Source organism: Pseudorca crassidens, chromosome 1 (assembly GCF_039906515.1).
Source record: "Pseudorca crassidens isolate mPseCra1 chromosome 1, mPseCra1.hap1, whole genome shotgun sequence".
Lineage (NCBI taxonomy): Eukaryota > Metazoa > Chordata > Mammalia > Artiodactyla > Delphinidae > Pseudorca > Pseudorca crassidens.
The window spans coordinates 150,361,181-150,379,308 of record NC_090296.1 but is presented as its reverse complement, the minus strand read 5'-3'; the positions used below and the strand labels follow the sequence as shown (position 1 = coordinate 150,379,308).

Here is an 18,128-nt window from a genome sequence, read left to right as displayed (position 1 = left end):
TACGGCTGAAGAGCAGAGCCTATAACCCCATCACACCCGCAGGATGTGCAGAAGGGCTGGAACCGGTAGGGCCTTTAACAAGTATCTAAGTAGCAGAAACACTCCCGAGTTCTCATTCCTGAGAGTGGCTCCTCTCATTACCGTGAATTAACTGTCATCTCCCTAAAGTCCCAAAAGAACAGGCCCCCCGAGGTGTGGTGACACCGTGATTTCTGGACTAGGGGCCCTGCCTGATGGCTGAAGTCATTTGCAGTTTTCAGGTAACAAGTCTGTGACAGATTCACCCTTGACAGGGCTGGTTTCTTCCTGTCTGTGGCCCCTGAACTAGTTACTGAATAGATAAACAGGTACTGTACCAATGTGAAGAACTTTAGTCGCCCACACGGGAAGACCCTTAGAAAACTTCAAAAGAGACCCGTCCAGGGGTGCGTGAAAGTGCACAGAAGGGAGAACGTGGGCCCTGATGCGGGGCAGGGTGGAGGTAGGAGGACTTTCAGGGGCTCCTGGGGAGCTGAGAGGCTCTGGATGCCCCCGAGCACCGGCCACAGCAAGACTCAAGGCCCCGTTCCCGGGCAGCTCCCACAGACGGCTGCAGGATGCACTGTGCAGGGTTCACGGCATGGACTTGTAGGGTAGCACGTTAGGAACATCATAAGCTGGGACTATAAAAATATAATAGATGAAACCTCCGTTTTTAAAGTGCTATAAACTGTGAGGATTTCACTTGTCCTCCTACTACGCAGAAACGACCACTGTTACCTATCTGATAAGAAAAAAAGAATCTCATTTTGATTCGATTTGCTTTACAAAATCATTGTGAGTGGGTTGGTTGAACATTTCTCCTTTGTATTGGCCATTTGAATTGCTTCTTTGGGGAACTGCCAAGTCACGTCCATTTACTAGTTTCACTTTTATTAGTTTAAAATAACTCTCCATATTAAGCGTATAATCTTAACACATACATTGCAGATATTTTTTTTGCTCAGCTATTTGCCCAACGATTTGTGTTTGGTGTTTTTGGAAGGTTTTCCATTTTGCCCTGTGAGATTTTCTTTCTGTGTTTTTGCTTCAGGCATCATGTCTTTTCCCACTCTTAGACTGCATGCACACTCACCTATATTTTATTTTACTCTTTCATTTTTCCACAGAAATACTTACCTAGAGTTTACTTTGGTGTAGGATGTGAGTCAGGGATATAAACGTTAATCTTTCTTTCAGTTTGTAGCCAATTGCCCCATTTTATTTATCAGACACTGCAGCTGCTTCCACTGCTTTGCTAAGCTGCCTTTTTTGTTACTGAATTCTCATACATGCGTTAGTCTGTTTCTGGACTCTGTATTTTATTTTGATGGACTACTGGCCTGTTCTGGCAATAGTCTCACGCTGTTTTCATTACTTTTAATATATTTATGGGCCTATAATACATTTTAATTAATGTAGGAAATGTTTCTTTCATTGTTTTTTCAGAACATTATTATCTATTTACATGCATTCTACTCCTTCAGCTGAACATTAAAGTCACTCTGCTAGGCTGCACTTCGATTGGAATTATATTGAGTGTATAGCACGATTTGGCTGAAATGACGTCTTTACGACATGGAATCTTGCCATATAGAATACTGGCCCACTTTCTGTTTCTGTACAGCCTGTAAGCTTAGAAGGACTTTTTATAATTTTAAACAGTTGAAAAAAAATCCAAAGAATATTTTACGATAAGTAAAAATTAGATGAAATTCACACTTTAGTGTCCATAAGTCAAGGTTTATTGGAACACAGCAACACCCATTCATTTAGGATTGCCTAAGACCACCTAGTTTTGACAGAGACCCTCTGGCCCACAAGGCCTAAAATATTTACTATCTGACCCTTGACAGAAGAAGTTTGCTGATCCCTAGTCTATGTGAATGTTGTCCCTGAGTTGTGCAGTGCACAGCCGGGGCAACTATATTCTATGGCCCCGCACACTTATAGTCCAGCAGGGAATCTATGCACAGAAGAAATCATTATTTAAGTGCAATGAATGCTACAAAAGGGGCAGCACGGGGGCCCTGGAAGCACACAACAAGGGAACATAAGCCAGCGGTGACAAGGGGCACGGGGGTGGTCAGGGACATCCAAGGAAAGACATGAAAAAAAGAGTAGGAGACAGCTGTCATAAGGAAAATAGGAACGACAGTAGGGTGGGAAGAATTCTAGGGAGAGGAAGTGACTTGTCTGCTTTGGGAAGTGCTCATTTTGCCTGGTTCCCTTCTTGAGCCCAGAAAGGAGTGTGACTTGCCCAAGGCTGGTCCTAGGTACACAGGGCTTGGCCCGTGGAGGGCAGAACCAGGCCTCTTTACTCCAGCCTCACCCTGTGCCTGTCCCTCCTCACTCCCCGGGCCATGCAGACAAGACGAATCGATGGCAGCACACGCCCCCACTGAGCCTCATCATTCTTCTCCACCCAGGACTCCAGGCAACCTCTGCCAATCAGTCAGAGCGGGCATCAAGATAGGAACCATCTGTCCCCCAGGCGGGATGCCGCTCATCACGGGGCAGTGCCTGTGGTTCCCAGCACACGTTGCTGGCTGGGCATGGTTTTTATTAAAGGGAAATAGCCCAAGAGTATATGCTCATTGTTTCAGTTAAACATGACCTGGTGCACACGTTTCCTTCAAAGATTCCCCCCGCAGCATTCAGGAAGCACACAATTAACCCCCTCCCCAGCTCTGCAGCGTCCTCCGTGAATCTGCCAACCTGGAGAGAGGCCTCTCTCTTCTCAAGGACTTCTTTTAAAGAACGCCAGCAAATGAAATCACCAAATTGGCATCAGGTGTCTAATGTGACTGTACGTTTCAGCCTAAATGCAAATCCAAGGGAAAGCTATATGCAGAAATGCCTTCTAGTGAGTGGGCTGGCAGCCTCCGCCCTTGACCTGTGACACATACAGACTCTGTGCTGTGGTCCGAGGCAGGGAGACCTGGACGGTTCATGTCCCGGATCCGGCCTCCACAGCACCTACACGGTAAGAGGGAAGGCTGGGCTCACGTACAATCGAAAGTTCTCGACAGTGCAGGCGTGGGCAGGAGTACGTGCTGAGACCTGGGCTGTGATGAGCAGGCATGGGGGTAAGGAGGATGGGGGTCGGTGAAGATTCCAGCCCATTATTTAACAGGGCAGCAGGGGGGAAGCACAGGCCTTCACATAAAACAGAACTGGGTTGAAATCACAGCCCACCCGAACCCTGAGCACACCCCGTCACCTCTCTGATCTCTGGTACCAGCCTCATGGGGCGTCTCTGAGGATTGGAAATTACGTAGGCCAAGTGCTTACAGAGAGCCTGGCACCAAGCAGGCCCCATAAAACACCGTCTTAACGTGGTGAGTGTAGTCCGAAACATTCAGTCACGCAAAGTGCTGTGCAGGGTTGCTATACAGTTAATGAAAAAAAAATTTCAGCCGTTCTTTGTGTTCACAAAAAGCACAGAGGTTAAGACAGTGAAGCTTATGCTCTTATGTACCCAGTGGATCATATAGTGAGGGGTGAATGATTAGAAGGCAGTAATTTTCTAGCTCTTCCTGCCCCACCCTGGGCCCCGGGGGAAGGAAAGAATTCTGACCTGCTCCCGATTGAGAACAGGGGCCAGGGGGTGGAGAGAAGCCATTCACCTCAGATTGGCATCCATTGGTAGGATCATTGGTTCTTCTTACTTAATATTGTAAGAAAATACGGTAAAACATATTTGATTAATTTTCAATGTTGAACCAACCTTGCATTCCTGGGATAAATTCCACTTGGTCATGATGTATTATCCTTTTCATATATTTCTGGATTCGATTTTATAGTATTTTGCATCTATGATCACGAGCAATAGGGGTCTGTAGTGTTCTTTCCCCATAATGTCTTTTTCTGATTTCGGTATTAGAGTCATGCTGGCCTCACAGAATGAGTTGAGAAGTGCTCCCTCCACATTAGATTTGAATTCAGTTTCTCACAGGGTGCATCATAGTGAAGCTTTCTTGTTGTAATAATGTCTAGCTCTTATGAGCACTTGGGCTATGCTGGGCTCTGTACTAGATGCTTTACGTGAGCTCTCATCTGATTCTCCAACACCTACAAGAGGCAGGTCCCATTCCCTGGTCAGTGTTTCCGAGGACCGCTAGAGTCCATATTCTGGAGGCCTTAAAGATTGATCAGGCTGGGGCTATTTTGACCAGGATCAATGAGACTGCTAAGATGGGAAACAGTCAACCTTGGGCACATTGTGGAAAAGGAGAAACAGGGCTTGCAGGGGCTTAGAAGGACACCAGCAAAAGAGGGGACTTTCTTCCCTCCTGTTTATTCTGTTAAAGGCATCTGATCTGATCCATGCAGTGACTAACAGACAAAAATATAAAACCACGTTGTGATTTTCTTCAAACAACTTTTGAACACATTCTGTGAGTTGGTCTGAATACTCTTAACCAAAGATTACAGGCGAAAAGAATTCCATTGAATGCAGTGTAACACAATGATGCAAAGATTAAATAAATACAAAAGGGCACCTTTATCTCTTAGTGGTTATGATACACGGTCACCAAAAGTTTGCAACTGTGGCCTAAAATGCAAGGAAAGCACAAACAACCTAGAACTATTACAATGCTTGCTGAAGTATTTCTCAGGCAGGTCCGTGGCCGAGCCTCCAATACAGGCAGTCCCCTGCGGTTACCTCAAGCCTCTCATTTCCGTGTGCTCTGGGACCTGCAGCAGCAGCTGCCCCTACAGACTTGCTGGAAATGCAATCCCTATGCTCTACTCCAGACCTACAGACTGAGAAGCTCGGGGTGAGGCCCAGCGTTCACGCTCGAGAAGCTGTGACTCCAGCTGAGCTGTCCGGAGTTTATTCAGGAAGAAACAGCCAAATTCCAGGTCATTGAGTTTAAAAGACCCAACTGTAGTTTCTGGAGAAAATCTTACCTGACTTCACAAAACAATAATACCTATTTTCTTTGTTTTAATAAAGAAATCAAAGCATTTATTTACTCTCTAAAAACTGTGTTTGAAATGTATATTAAAAAGCAACCTTGGGCTTCCCTGCTGGCGCAGTGGTTGAGAGTCCGCCTGCCGATGCAGGGGACACGGGTTCGTGCCCTGGTCCGGGAAGATCCCACATGCCGCGGAGCGGCTGGGCCCGTAGGCCATGGCCGCTGAGCCTGCGCGTCTGGAGCCTGTGCTCCGCAACGGGAGAGGCCACAACAGTGAGAGGCCCGCGTACCGCAAAAAAAAAAAAAAAAAAAAAGCAACCTTGTAAGGCCCAGTGATTCAGTTTCTAGAAGGTCTAATGAGGCTGAAAGCCACTCCCCTCCCCCTGCTCCTCACCTCCACCATGTCCCCATACTCCGACACCTCATCCACATCCATGGTGTCAGCATCCCAATGTCCCTGTCCTTGTCCTTCTCCCAGTGACTTTCAGCATCTCCGGCTCAACCTCTCAGAATCAGACCCACGTCCACTGCCTCTACCCCATCTCCTTCCGGGTGTCCCACAGGTCCCTAAACTCGTCACAGTACACTGGCAGGTAAAGGGGAAGAGCAGGGCACAGGGGAGGTGACCCTGGGTCCCAAACACCTCTGCAGAGGGCGTGGATGAGGGCCAGCTGCAATTAGTGAAATGACTGGAATGATGGATACTTTAAAAGAAATGCAGCTGAATGAACAACCTGGAGCACACAGTGATTTACTTTAATTCCTGATCGAGAATCATTTGTAACTAGCACTCTGTTGATAGGTTTTCATATTTGTTGCTTTTACCTAGTTTACCCAATTTTCATGCCTACCAAAAAGCTCATTTAAACCATTTCCTAAGACTTTTAAAAAGAGGTTGACAGCAGAAGGGCAGCCATCAGCTCAGCCTTGCTTTCGTAAGATATGTGGGTAGTGTGATACACAGCCCCACGCTAAGGGGACTCAGGATTCTAAAAATTTAGCCCTGGCTTCTAGATCGTTACGACGGTGATATGAAGGTAGAAGAATGGAACCCATGTGGTTTTCTGTAGCTTGATTTATAACTTGTAAACATTTAAACCAGGGTTTCTCAACCTTGGCACGATTATTTTTGGTGGAAGAATTCTCTGCTGTGGGAGACTGCTCTGCGCACGGTAGGATGTTCAGCAGCTTCCCTGACTTCTACCCACCAGATGCCAGTTGCAAACCCTCCCCTGCAGCCCCGCCAAGTTTCGACAATCAAAAATGTCTCCCGTATATACACTAATATGTATACAATGGATAACTCATAAAAACCTGCTGTATAAAAAAGTAAATAAAATAAAATTCAAAAAAAAATTTGCCTCCCAGGGATTGATCCTTCTGAAGCAAAAAATAAATTAAAAAAAAAACATGTCTCCCAGCATTGCCCCAGTTGAACCGCTAGTTTAGACATACACTACGTGGGCCTCTGTCTGTATTCCCGCCTGCAGTAGCTGGGGCACTGGCTTCTCGTCATGGGACCTCGGGCAGCTTCCTTCCTCTCTGGGTCTCAGTTTCCTCCTCTGCATTTGGCGGGGACTAGTCAAGGGCTCGTGTCCAAGTTCAGCGCCGGCTAGGCTCCCTCTTCCCGCCCCAGCCAAGGGCTCCGGGAGGGGGCGCTGAGCTTCAGGGTGCTCACCTGTTCAGGAAGATGCTGCTGACGTCGTCGTGCGTGATGGGAGGCTTCTTGGAGCTGGCGGCCATCCGCAGGGGGCGCAGGAAGTTGTTGACAAGGATGTGCAGCTGCTGCACGTACTCGGCCTCGGCCTCCAGCATGCTGAACACTACCTGGTTCCTCTTCCGCATGCTGTCGGCGTGCGGCGACCGGATGTAGTCCTGGATGATGGTCTTCCACTTGCGCCGGCACAGCCAGCCCCGCAGGAAGCTCTGCACCTGGGCGCCGAGACCAGCGGGAGGGTCTCCCGTTAGCCTCAGCTGCTCTGGTCCTTCCAGGCTGTGAGCGCCCCAAGGGCAGGGGCCAAGGCCCTGCTGTCCCCCACGCCGGGCACGTAGGGAAAAGAGCTGAGGCAAAAGATCAGGCCTGGTGCTTCTGCCTGCGTGGTGCTGGGCAAGCCCTCTGGTTCCTCTAAGCCCGTTTCCCATCTGTGCCACGGGGCTAATGAGATGACGGCTGGACTCAAAGTGAGGTCCCTGCACGGGAGCATCAGCATCTCCCCAGAACTTGTTCGAAATGCAAACCCCCAGGCCCTGCCCCGGCCCTCTGCATTTAAACCACATCCCCCAGGTTGCTTTGGCAACATCCTCCGAAGGAGGAAAAGTGTGGCCCTGAGTCCCCATCACGGGAGGGGGCTTGAGCACAGAGGGTTGCCAGGCTGTGCTGGGCATGGCTCACACCTCTTCTTGCCTAATGACTGGCCTGAAAGCCCAGAAGTTTCAATGAAAGCTCGTCTGGATAGAGGGCGATTATCAAATTCAGTGCGGCAAATTAGTTAATCTCATGCTTGGGCCTCATCGGCGCCCGCCTGGAGCCTCTCCTCTACCTCCGCGGGGAAATGAACACAGACACTTGACTTGCCCAACTTGGAGTCGGGCTGCTTGGCCTGGCCTCGTTCTGGCAAGAACTTGGGAAGGGCCTCAATTCACAGACACAGAGAACTGTTTTAAGATATGCACGCTTCCCACCAAGGCACCATGCAGCTCCCCACCATCCCTGCTGCTGAGCTGTGTGCAAGCTCAGGGGCTGCACAGGGAGGGCCCCAGGGCCCCAGGAGCAAGGGTGCTGGGCGGTGCTGGGGTGGGGGCACCTGGAGATCCAGGGGCCACCTGCCAAGGCACTCATCAAAATATTATCGGCTGCAAAGGGCACTGGCCATGCACAGCAGATGCAACCATCCGGGTGCAGACCTTTGGCCAGGGATGTCTGCCCTGGGGAGGAGAGGCCTGGCCTCAGCACGACAGATTTCCTTGAAGAGAGAAAGCTTTTCCGGATAAAGGAGGGCCTTGCTCTGAGGCCCCAGGAGGGTGAAAACAAAAGGAGGGAGGTGCATTTCAAGTGGTACTTAAAAAAATGTTCCAACCAGAATGGCTTTGCAAAACGGGCCGGGAAGCCCAGTGGGGCCATGGCAGAGAAGGCAGGCCAGTGCATCCCTGCCTGGGCGGGACTTGGCTCAGACCCCAGGTGACACTGGTGGCAAATCCCAGTGTCCATGGGGGCCCGGCAGGTCCTATAGATCCTGAAGCTGGCTGGGTGGGCACTAATGGGAGAGCACCTGGCCTAGGGCCAGCAGTCACCATGTGCGGGAGGTGGGCCCGGGCTGTGAGACCTTCTGCTTTTCCAAGAGATCGTGTGTCCCAGTGACCAAGGATGTGGGCTCTGGAGCTTGGTGGCCAAGGTTTAAATGTCACTCTGCAAATACTTAGCTGTGTGACCTGGGGAAGTCACTTTGCCTTTCTGTGCCTCAGCAACCCCACATGTGAAACGCAGATAATAATAAAACCTCAGAGGGCTTTTAGTTAGGAACAGATTAATCTGCATAAATCTCCTAGAATAGTGTCTGGCACATGGAAAGTGCGTAATGAATGTTAGCTCTTCCTATTTTTGAGAAACCAGAAATACATATTTTTATGTGAAATGTTTAGCTTTTAAAGCACTGGCAACAAATTAAAAAGGGAAAAAAGAAACACCGTGTGGGCTAAGAACCCCAAACATGCTGGTAGGCTGAACTTGGCCTGTGGGATGCCAGTTTGCAGTTTTCTGGTCTGGATGGCGCTGGTGTCCTTTTACGCTCTCAACAAGGAGGATTTTCTGGTTTCGTGTGTTTTTCTTACGGTGAGTCAGGCTCCCCTGCTTCAAGTCTGGCAAGCTGCACACACAGACCATACTCTTCCTCTCCACATGCCCCTCCATGGGGTGGCCTATGGTGCTGGTCATTCTCTCTGCCACCGGGCAGCTTTCTCATACCTTCTGAGATGTTCCTCCTAGCCTCTAATAGTGTAAAACCAGTGGGGCCAGCTAAGGGGTGTCACAGAGGCCGGCTCCCATGCTGACGTCTGCCGGGGATGAAAGGAGGAGGTGTTTGCAGGACAGTAGCTGGGGGGAGGGCGGGCATGCAGGGCTGTGACAGTGGACGTGTGGCCTGGGGTCTCATTGAGGCTGCCCAGGGTTGTGAGGAAAGCTCTCGGCTGTGAGTCTCACAGCCTGGGTTCCTGCCCTGGCTCTATCTACTCTTTCATCTCTTGAGCCTTAGTTCTCCTATCTGTCAAATGGGCTGAACCACCCTACCTCACAGAGACAACCAGAAAACATGGCTCGACGAGGTGCTGGTCTGGGGCGAGGGGCTGTTGATTCTGCCTTTGGAGCGGAGGTGGGAGTGGCACGCCCGGGAGCAGTGGGACAGTAGGTGGACACTGCAGACCCTGGGCTGTGCCAGGGGGCTCTCTAAAAGAGGACCAGGGCAGATTTGCCAGCCCCGAGAGATGGTACAGACCTTCTTGATTTTCTTGATGTCACTGTCTTCGTCGTTGGGTGTGACAGTCTGGGTGGACTGGATGCGCTCATTGTCCTTGAGCAGGGATGCGATCTGCAATGGAAACACAGGTCAGCTGCAGGGGCCGAGCGGCACCAGCTGGTGGAAGCCCCACCCCTCCGGCTGCCACCAGGCGTGGTGTGGTGAGTGAGCGCCCTGCCACGTGCTCCCCAAGGACCAGTGGTACTGCAGCTCATGTCCTTTGCTCTGTGGGAGGTTTCGAGCCAGAAGTCGGTGAGTGAGCACCGGACTGGGACCCTGTCCACCCGGGTCCAGGGCAGCTGGGCTCTGACTCCGAGTGACCCTGGGCGAGGCACTCTCTGGGCTGCAGGCAACCCATCTGTAATCTGGGAGCTTTGGTCCAAATCTGTGATTCTCTTCCTTATTCCCTAAACCATCAGTCCCTTTACTTTCGAATTTTTACTGTGGTAAAATATATATAACATAAAATTTACCATTTTAACCAATTTTAAGTGCATAGTTCAGTGGCGTCAAGTACATTCACATTGTTGTGCAACCGTCACCACCATCCGTCTCCAGAACTTTCTCAACTCCCCGAGCTCTGTACTCATTAAACAATAATGAGTTTAATGAGTTTAATAATGAGTTTAATGACTTCTCTGGCGGTCCGTTGGTGAAGGCTCTGCGCTTCCACTGCAGGGGGTGTGGATCTGATCCCTGGTCAGGGAACTAAGATCCCGCATGCCACACAGTGCAGCCTAAACAAAACAAAACACACTGACTCCCCATCCCTCCTCCCTCAGCCCCTGGCACCCGCCCTTCTACTTTCTGTCTCTATGAATTTGACTCCTCTAGGGACCTCGCCTAAGTGGAATCAGACAGTATTTGTCTTTCTGTGGCTGGCTTATTTCACCAGCATAACATCCTCAAGGTTCACCCATGTCACAGCATGTGTCAGACTTTCCTTCTTTTTTAAGGCTGAGTAACATCCATTGTATGTACAGACCCCATGTTGCCGTCCATTCATCCATCAGTGGGCACTTGGGTAGTCCCATTATTTTTTTCAAACAAAACCGTCCTGGAGCCCCAGCAGGACTTCAGATGAAAGCACTGCTGGCTTGCTTGGCTGTCCCATCCTGGGACAACCCGGAAGCACTTCTCTGACTTGGAGCCCTCTTTGGAGCACAACCTGGAAACTGCTGGCCTAGAAAAACGGAAGAGCCCTGGAAACGAACATTTGAGCTGATCTAAGAATCTCCATTTGCCAGATCTCGGGATCAGAGAGGTCGGCCCAGCTGCAAGAATAAGACCAACGGGGTGGTGACCGGGAGAAGGGGTGCCTTTAGCCATACTGTGGCTGGAGCCTCTGGCACTGCTCAGGTGGACGGGCCTGTGGTGTAGCCCCTGGGTGGGTTCCTTCCTGCCACCCCCGAGTCCGCAAGTCTCTGCTGGGGGTCCTCCACAAGGCTCCCACGGCCTGCGGACTTTCCCGGGAAAATGCAGGCAATGCCTATGTATTCCATCGCGGCTGTGAGCTCTGTGGGCGAAGGACCACCCCGTTTCATTCATTCCTGGGCTCCCGGTCCTTAGCATTCGGCTGGCGCTCAACGTATATTTGTTGGCTACGTAAGTAAGTAAGTTAAAGAAGGATCAGAGCAGGGACCCCCCTGGCTGGGAGTCCAGTGGTTGGGACTCCACGCTTCCATGTCAGGGGGCACGAGTTCCCTCCCTGGTCAGGGAACTAAGATCCCACGTGCCGCATAGCTCGGCAAAAAAATAAATAAATAAAAAATAATAAAAGAGGTTTCATTAAAAAAATTTTTTCCCAAAAGGATCAGAAAAGCAGCAGCAACAAAAACCTCAACCACAGGAAAACACTGCAGTCATCAAGCCCCACACGTCTAAAGATAGCAGCTCAGGGGAATCCACAAACACTGCCACAAAGCCAGAGCCCCTTGATCCTCTTCAGAGCACGTGGCTTTGTCCCCTCAAGGCCACTTGCTGAAGTGCAGAATGAATGGGCTCTCACAATTGAGCGAATTGAGCACTTTGAAAGCAAGATGGAAGAGTTACCCACTCTCCACTTGCGGGTTGCTAAAATTACCCTGGCCTGTGCTTGGAGAGCGGCTGAAAATATCTGAGAAATATTCAGCACCGACATGGGCTTTTCTTTTTTCTCTCCCCCCCACCTTTTCTCTCCATTCTCTGGGAACATCTGCACATTAAAATAAAGGCTGATTCTTTGATCTGTATTCTAAAGGCCTAAGGAACGTGCGCGCGCGCGCGCGCGCACACACACACACACACACACACACACAGAGGCAGGCTACTGGAGAGCTCAGAGATGCAAGGATGCCCAGTCAATGCCCACCTTTGGTCTGATGTTGTCACCTCCTTGCCAGTCTGCTTTCTTTGCCAGTTTTGAGATTTGCACACGGAAACCTTTTTTTTCTTTTGGATGGCAGTGTGTGTGTGTGTGTGTGTGTGTGTGTGTGTGTGTGTGTGTGTGGTCTGTATTTAAAACTGGCGCTTGTCTCAGAGAGAGGCATTCCAGGACATCTACTCAGCAGGGACCAGGGCAAAAAATAGATGCAATTAGGTCAGGTACTATGCTACGTGCACAGGCAGTGCCAGCAGCCTTGGAGTCTTTGTTTAAGGATCAGGCTTGGTGGGCAAAGCTCTAGAGGGTTGTGAGCCTGGGGACCCTGCAGAAGTCTTGGGCTACAGCCCATCCCTGCCAGGAGCCAGTGTCAGGTGAGCTCACGGAGGCAGCCTTTCTCTTACCCTGGCAGGTCTCTTCTGGAGATGGATTTGACTTGGACCCTGGTTTGCTTGCTGGATGTTCAGGGTCTGCTCAGCTGACCCCTGTCAATGAAGGCCATACAGGGTGGGGACTTTGGCTCACACCGAACTTGCCAGCTAGAGTCCAGCTCCAGCTGTCTGACCTGGCTCAAAGCCTGGTGTCTCCGCTGGCCCCCGCCCACTGGCCACCCATGGTCTGGCCCCCTTGACCCATCAGAGGAAAACCCTGCTTGCCACACCCCTTTGAGGCATAGCGCATGGGCTTCTGCCCCATCCTACTCCCCGCTCTGGAGACAGTGTCTTTCATCCAGAATGCATTTCATCAGTGCAGTCATTGATAGTGGAATTAATCCAGGTTCTTTCCTTTTTGTTAGCCTCCAAGGTTTTACTAACGATCTCCGTAGCTCTTGCTTTTCCTGCAGGTCTCTGTAGCTCTTGCCATGCAGCTCAGTTCTTTCTCCCTCCTTCTTGATCTCTTCTGGTCTCCTCCAAGCCCAGTGGGTGCCCATCTCTGTCTGCCTTTGTGCCAACACCGCCACCAGATCCTGATGCAGTCTTTGGGTTGGGTACTGGTGAGACACTGTCTACCTTTGTGCCAACACCGCCAGCGGGTCCTGATGCAGTCTTTGGGTTGGGTATTGGTGAGACACTGTCTACCTTTGTGCCAACACCGCCAGCGGATCCTGATGCAGGCTTTGGGTTGGGTACTGGTGAGACACAGCTCGCCACTGGGTAAGGTGGATGAGTCAGATCCCTTCCCGGGAGGACCTTCCAGCCTGAGAAGGGGGTCAGAACCCCAGAGAGGCAATTTATAATCGGACAAGGAGAGGCCAGAAGCGAGGTATGTACCTACCGCCATGGGAAGGTCTCACCATGAAAGCGGCAAGGGCTACCTGGAAGGAGTTTTGAAGGACAAAGAGCCCAACAGGTGGGCTACAGGATGGAGGGAATTTGAGAGGGGGTGTGTGAACAAAGGCACAGGTATGACAGGCTGTTGTGTGCCAGGGCGGCGGGGGTGAGGATGGCAAGGGGGAGATGGGAAGCGGGACTCAAGGCATGCAGGGTGGGCCCTGGAGAGGAGGCCTGGGGAGGGGCTGCATGGGAGGGGTCACGGCCGTCCTTTCTTACTTCTCCCAGAGTAGTCCCCTCACTGACCTAGTTTATGAAGTGGGGTACCATGTTGAAGTTTGTTTGCAAAACCAATCCCGTGGCTAAATTTTTTTTTCAATGTTTTTAGTTCTTTTATTTATTTATTTATTTAATTAATTTCTTTTTGGCTGTGTTGGGTCTTTGCTGCTGCATGTGGGCTTTCTCTAATTGTGGCTAGCGGGGGCTACTCTTTTTTGCAGTGCGTGGGCTTCTCATCGCGGTGGCTTCTCTCGTTGCGGAGCACAGGCTCTAGAGCGCAGGTTCAGTAGTTGTGGCACACAGACTTAGCTGCTCCACGACATGTGGGATCTTCCCAGACCAGGGCTCGAACCCGTGTCCCCTGCACCGGCAGGCGGATTCTTAACCCCTGCGCCACCAGGGAAGCCCTAAATTTTTATTTAAACCCTGAACTAAAGATCTTTTCCATTTCTTCCAGTGTCAGCCGCCCAGGATCCTGAGTGCTTCCAAGCCAATAAAATATTACGACTACCTCTAAACTCCTGTTTTGCCCTTTAGGGCCTGTCTTCACTCTCCAAATTTACTTCCCATCATAAATGGGAGGAAAACAGCTATTAAAACAATGAAATGGGGGCATTCCCTGGCGGTCCAGTGGTTAGGACTCCGCGTTTCCACTTGCAAAATTCTTGAAAACGTAACAATTGGTTCTTGCAAAGGTGATAGACAGCAGTTGCTGTCTTGAAATTCTTAAGAATCTTCTCTTTGAATTTGCGTTTTGTGAGTGAGTCTGATGGGACCATGGGGCACACCCCAGGGGCTTGGAGCCTCAGCTCATGCGTGTTCCTGTCTCCCTGCCTATTCCTTATACCCCGGCATCCTGGGACCCAGGCCTCTGCAACCCTCTGTCTGGGTGACAACGGGTCAAGTCAGCCCAGCAGACACATCTCACTGTCCGCCTCCACCCTCTGCAGGGCCTGGTGTAGGTACAGAGAAGGTGGGTCCTGTGCATACCTGTGGTGTCACAGGGCAGGGCGAGGAGACAACTGTGCTGCCCGGGCTGATACTGCCTGGGGCATTAAGTGGGTCACTTGCCCACCTGAATCTAGGTACTGAGTGTATCATGGCACAGAGGTTAGGGGGGTTGGCGGTTGAAGTCGTGGGTGGCCTGCCCACGATGGGTGGAGGCCGTGGCGAGTGGGAAGGGGAGACTGACTTCCCCCACCCTGGCCGGGGCCTTGCATTTTCACCTTGCATCGGGCCCTGCAAAGTATGCAGCTAACTCCGATCGCAGGGATCTGTGTTTTCATATGCCCCTCCTCGGCTCAGAGTCGCAGACCTTGTGTGAGGGAGCCAGATGGTTCTGAGCGCGCTGGTGAAGTGAGGGGGTGAGAGGCGATCAGATCACTGCGTGGCGGCGTGCACAGCTGGGAAGGCGTGTCTAAGGGCTGAAAGCCAGCGCTTCCCAAGCTTTAATGTATTGGGTTGGCCGAAGAGTTTGTTCGGGATTTTCCGCCGATGTTACGGAAAAACCTGAACGAACTCTTTGGCCAACCCACAAATGAGACTCTCCCGGGATGTGGTTAAAGTGCAGATTCTGATTTGGGAGAGCTGGGTGGGGCCCTAGGTTCTGCATTTCTAATGGGCTGCTGTTTCATGGACCACACGTTGAGTGGTGAAGTTCTAGAAGGCTTAACCTAGCAACGGCTCAGCCTCCGGACAGTTGTGCCAGGCAGAGGGAAGGGACCGCCTTGGAGCTGAGCCCGAGCCACAGTCTAAGGACCTACCAGCCACCCTCTGGCCCTGCCCTCACCCCCTCCGCCCATGTGGCTGTCAGCAGAGTAACCAGGAACTCGCCCACAAATGATCTCACTTGATCCTCACAACCTTGTCAGCTAGGGAGAAACAGCCTGTTTTAAGGATGGAGGTGCAGAGAGGCTGGAGGACTTGCTCCAGGTTGCAGTTGGTAAGTGGCAGAGGTGGGCTTTGACCCCAGATCTGACCCCAGGACCTTCCCACTCTGCCAGCATCACTGACTTTAAGTTTGGAAGCTGGCACAGCCGTGGCTGGAGCGGGTCCCTCTTGCCCATCACGTGCCTCCCTGACCCCGCGGGAGCCCGGGTTTGAGGTCTGAGGCCCGGGCCCTCCGCCAGCCTCCTCCGCTCCCCAGGTGGTCGGTCACCTCTGCCTTCAGCCGTTCAATCTCAATCTCCCCATCCTCGATCTGCTGCCGCAGCTGCTTGGCCACCGTCTTCTCGGTCTCCACGATCTGCAGCAGGTGCAAGTACTTCTGCATCAATGCCTCGTGCTCCGTGGCCAGGGTCCGGTAGCTGTGGACAGAGGAACACGGCAGGTAAGCCACGGCCTCCTGGCCCCCTGGAGATCCAACCAGAAGTGGGGCTCCCCACAGACTGCACTTAGGAGAAGGTCCTGACTGCCAGACACAGTGCCCGAGGCCTTAGCCTGGCTGCTGTGCTGCTACCGATGGCTCTGGCCCCTTCCCCAGCTCCCGGCTCACACTCTGACGTCTGGTTCCTCCACCTGGTCTTGTTCTCACCTTGCCCGACTGCCCTCACCCTCTGGGCCTTTGCGCAGACAGATCTTCTGTCTGAAACATGCCTCCTCCCTCCTCTCCCTGGGCTAGCTCCATCCTCTTTCCCAGAGTAGGTCCTAGTTGAAATGTCATTTCCCAGAAGTCTTCCCTCCCCACTCCCGCCATAATGTGCAGGGTGTTCCTGCAGTACTCCCGGGGTGCTATTACCATAGCGCTGGCCAGAATGATTGGGGGTGTCCGGTTACTTTTGTTTCCTCAGGAGACCCTGCCTTCTCTGATGGCAGGGACTATGCCTGTGCTGCTTACTCCTGTCTGCCCAGGGCCTAGCCCAGTGAACATTTATTGCATGGATGCAACTGAGTGAATGGACGACACACAGAGGCGAGTCAGGCACAGACATTGCACTGGCTGGGAGACATCTGAAGAACCTGTGCAGTATACCTGGGTGCCAACTCATGCACCAAAGGCTGTTAGTGCTGTAGGAATCAGAAGAGGGGCCAGGCCAGCAACAAGGACCTGTAATCAGGGAAGACTTCCTGGAGGCGGAGCTCTCTCTCCCACCAGAATCGGAATCTAGGTCTTTGGATTCCAAACCCAGTGCTCTGGGCACATGCCCATCCAAGGGCAGCCTCAGGTGGAAGGCCTGTGCTGGGGGTAATTAGCAATGGGGCTGGGTGTTTAGGTGGGGCCAGATCAGAGAGTACCCCAAAGGATCAGAGGGTAGAAGACGTGGTCCCAGTCTTTGTGTAAATGAACATGTCTCAGATTTGCAGAGCATCACGATGAGGGGGAGGGCAGGCAGGTGGGACTTGGAAGATGAGCTGGGCCGGGGGCTGCCCAAGGTCACAGGCCTGGCTTCTCCCTGATACCCACAACACCTGCATTTGAAGGTGTCGGAGCTAGGGAGAAACCCGATTCTATAAATGGGGTCCAGTCTCAGAGGGCAGAGAGGCTGTGGAAGGGAAGCTCACCATTGCAGGGAGGGGTGCCCACCGGGGCAGGGGCAGGAGACTTGCAAGGCACAGATTCGGAGGGCAGGGTTATTGGTCTCTGGGAGTGTCTGCAACGAAGTCTGGGGACCGAGGTCTCCAGTCCCCCCTCTCCCTGGCCCCCATCTTTCCTCTCCCTTTTTGCTTCAGCCCAGGACCACCAGATAGGATCTCATAAGATTCCCCTCTGCCCACATCCTGGGCTCCTCCTCGCGCTCACCCTCGTCTTCCTTCCTGTGTCCCCCTCTCGGCAGTGGGCAGCCCCCCGTTTCCCACCTTCCAACCTCAGCGGGGCCTTGAAACATTTCTGGTGTCCCTGCCAGCTCCCCACCCACCCCAGAGCTTCAGCCCCCTTCAACCTCATTCCTCACCACCCCCCACCCCCACCCCCAGTCCTCTGCAGGCGGTCCTGCTCTGACATCACAGCCTGCATGATGTGCAGTGCTGTTCCGTCACTTCCCGCCAGCCCCACGGCACGCCCACCCCCATCCTGTCTCAAGGGCAGCATCCCTGCTCGGACCTAATCTGCCTGGCTCAGCCCCAGCTCCCACACCCACTAGCTGAGGGACCTCGGAGAGGTCACGCAGCCTCTCTGTGCCTCAGTTTGCTCATCCATACAATGGGGATGATGACAGTCCACACCCTGCAGAGTTGCCGTGAGGATGAAATCTGTGGACACACACGAAGCTCTGTGCGGTGTGCCAGTGCTGTGGTAACTACCATCTCCCTCCCCTCCACATCCCTAGCCCCTGACCCCTCCTCAGGATTTCTGTGCATCAGATTCTGCCTAACAGCTCCACTGGCTTTTTCTCCTCAGCATATGCGAAGCCTCAAGTCACTCCCCACTTAGGATGAGGATGTGCCCTCGCCCTCCTCCACCCTCCCCTGAACTCCTGCTCCTCTTTTCCACCTTCAAGGTGAGGCTTGTTGGAAGAGCAACCGCACCCATCATCCCCATGTTCCCTCTTCCCCATTCACCCCTCAGCCCTCTGCGGGCTGGCGTTTGGCCCCAGCACCCACAGGAACTGGGTCCCTCTCTGGGGTCACCAACCATCTCCCACTTAAATGGAGGGGACACTTTTCAGTCTGGAATCTACTGACATGACCTTCCAGGTACCCTGGATGTGGCTAGTCAGGGGGGTGCCAGTTTAGGGACACTGGCTCTCGTCGCAGACTCAGAAGCTGTGTTACACAAGTTCTTTAAGTCCCTGTGACCCTCATGGCAAAATGGGACAAGGATAGCTTCCCT

The 18,128-nt window shown here is 52.2% G+C and overlaps 1 protein-coding gene across 2 annotated transcripts in view; it reads right to left on the bottom strand.

Moving 5' to 3' along the window:
- RASGRF1 (Ras protein specific guanine nucleotide releasing factor 1) overlaps window positions 1-18,128 on the bottom strand; it is a 104,430-nt gene that overhangs the window by 62,069 nt on the left and 24,233 nt on the right. For both annotated transcript variants that reach the window (XM_067698787.1, XM_067698781.1), the window contains exons 3-5: window positions 15,519-15,666; window positions 9,431-9,523; window positions 6,622-6,875 (exon numbers count right to left, since the gene is read on the bottom strand). In XM_067698787.1, the coding sequence (XP_067554888.1) occupies window positions 6,622-6,875; window positions 9,431-9,523; window positions 15,519-15,666 (495 nt within the window). The remainder of the gene's footprint in view (window positions 1-6,621; window positions 6,876-9,430; window positions 9,524-15,518; window positions 15,667-18,128) is intronic.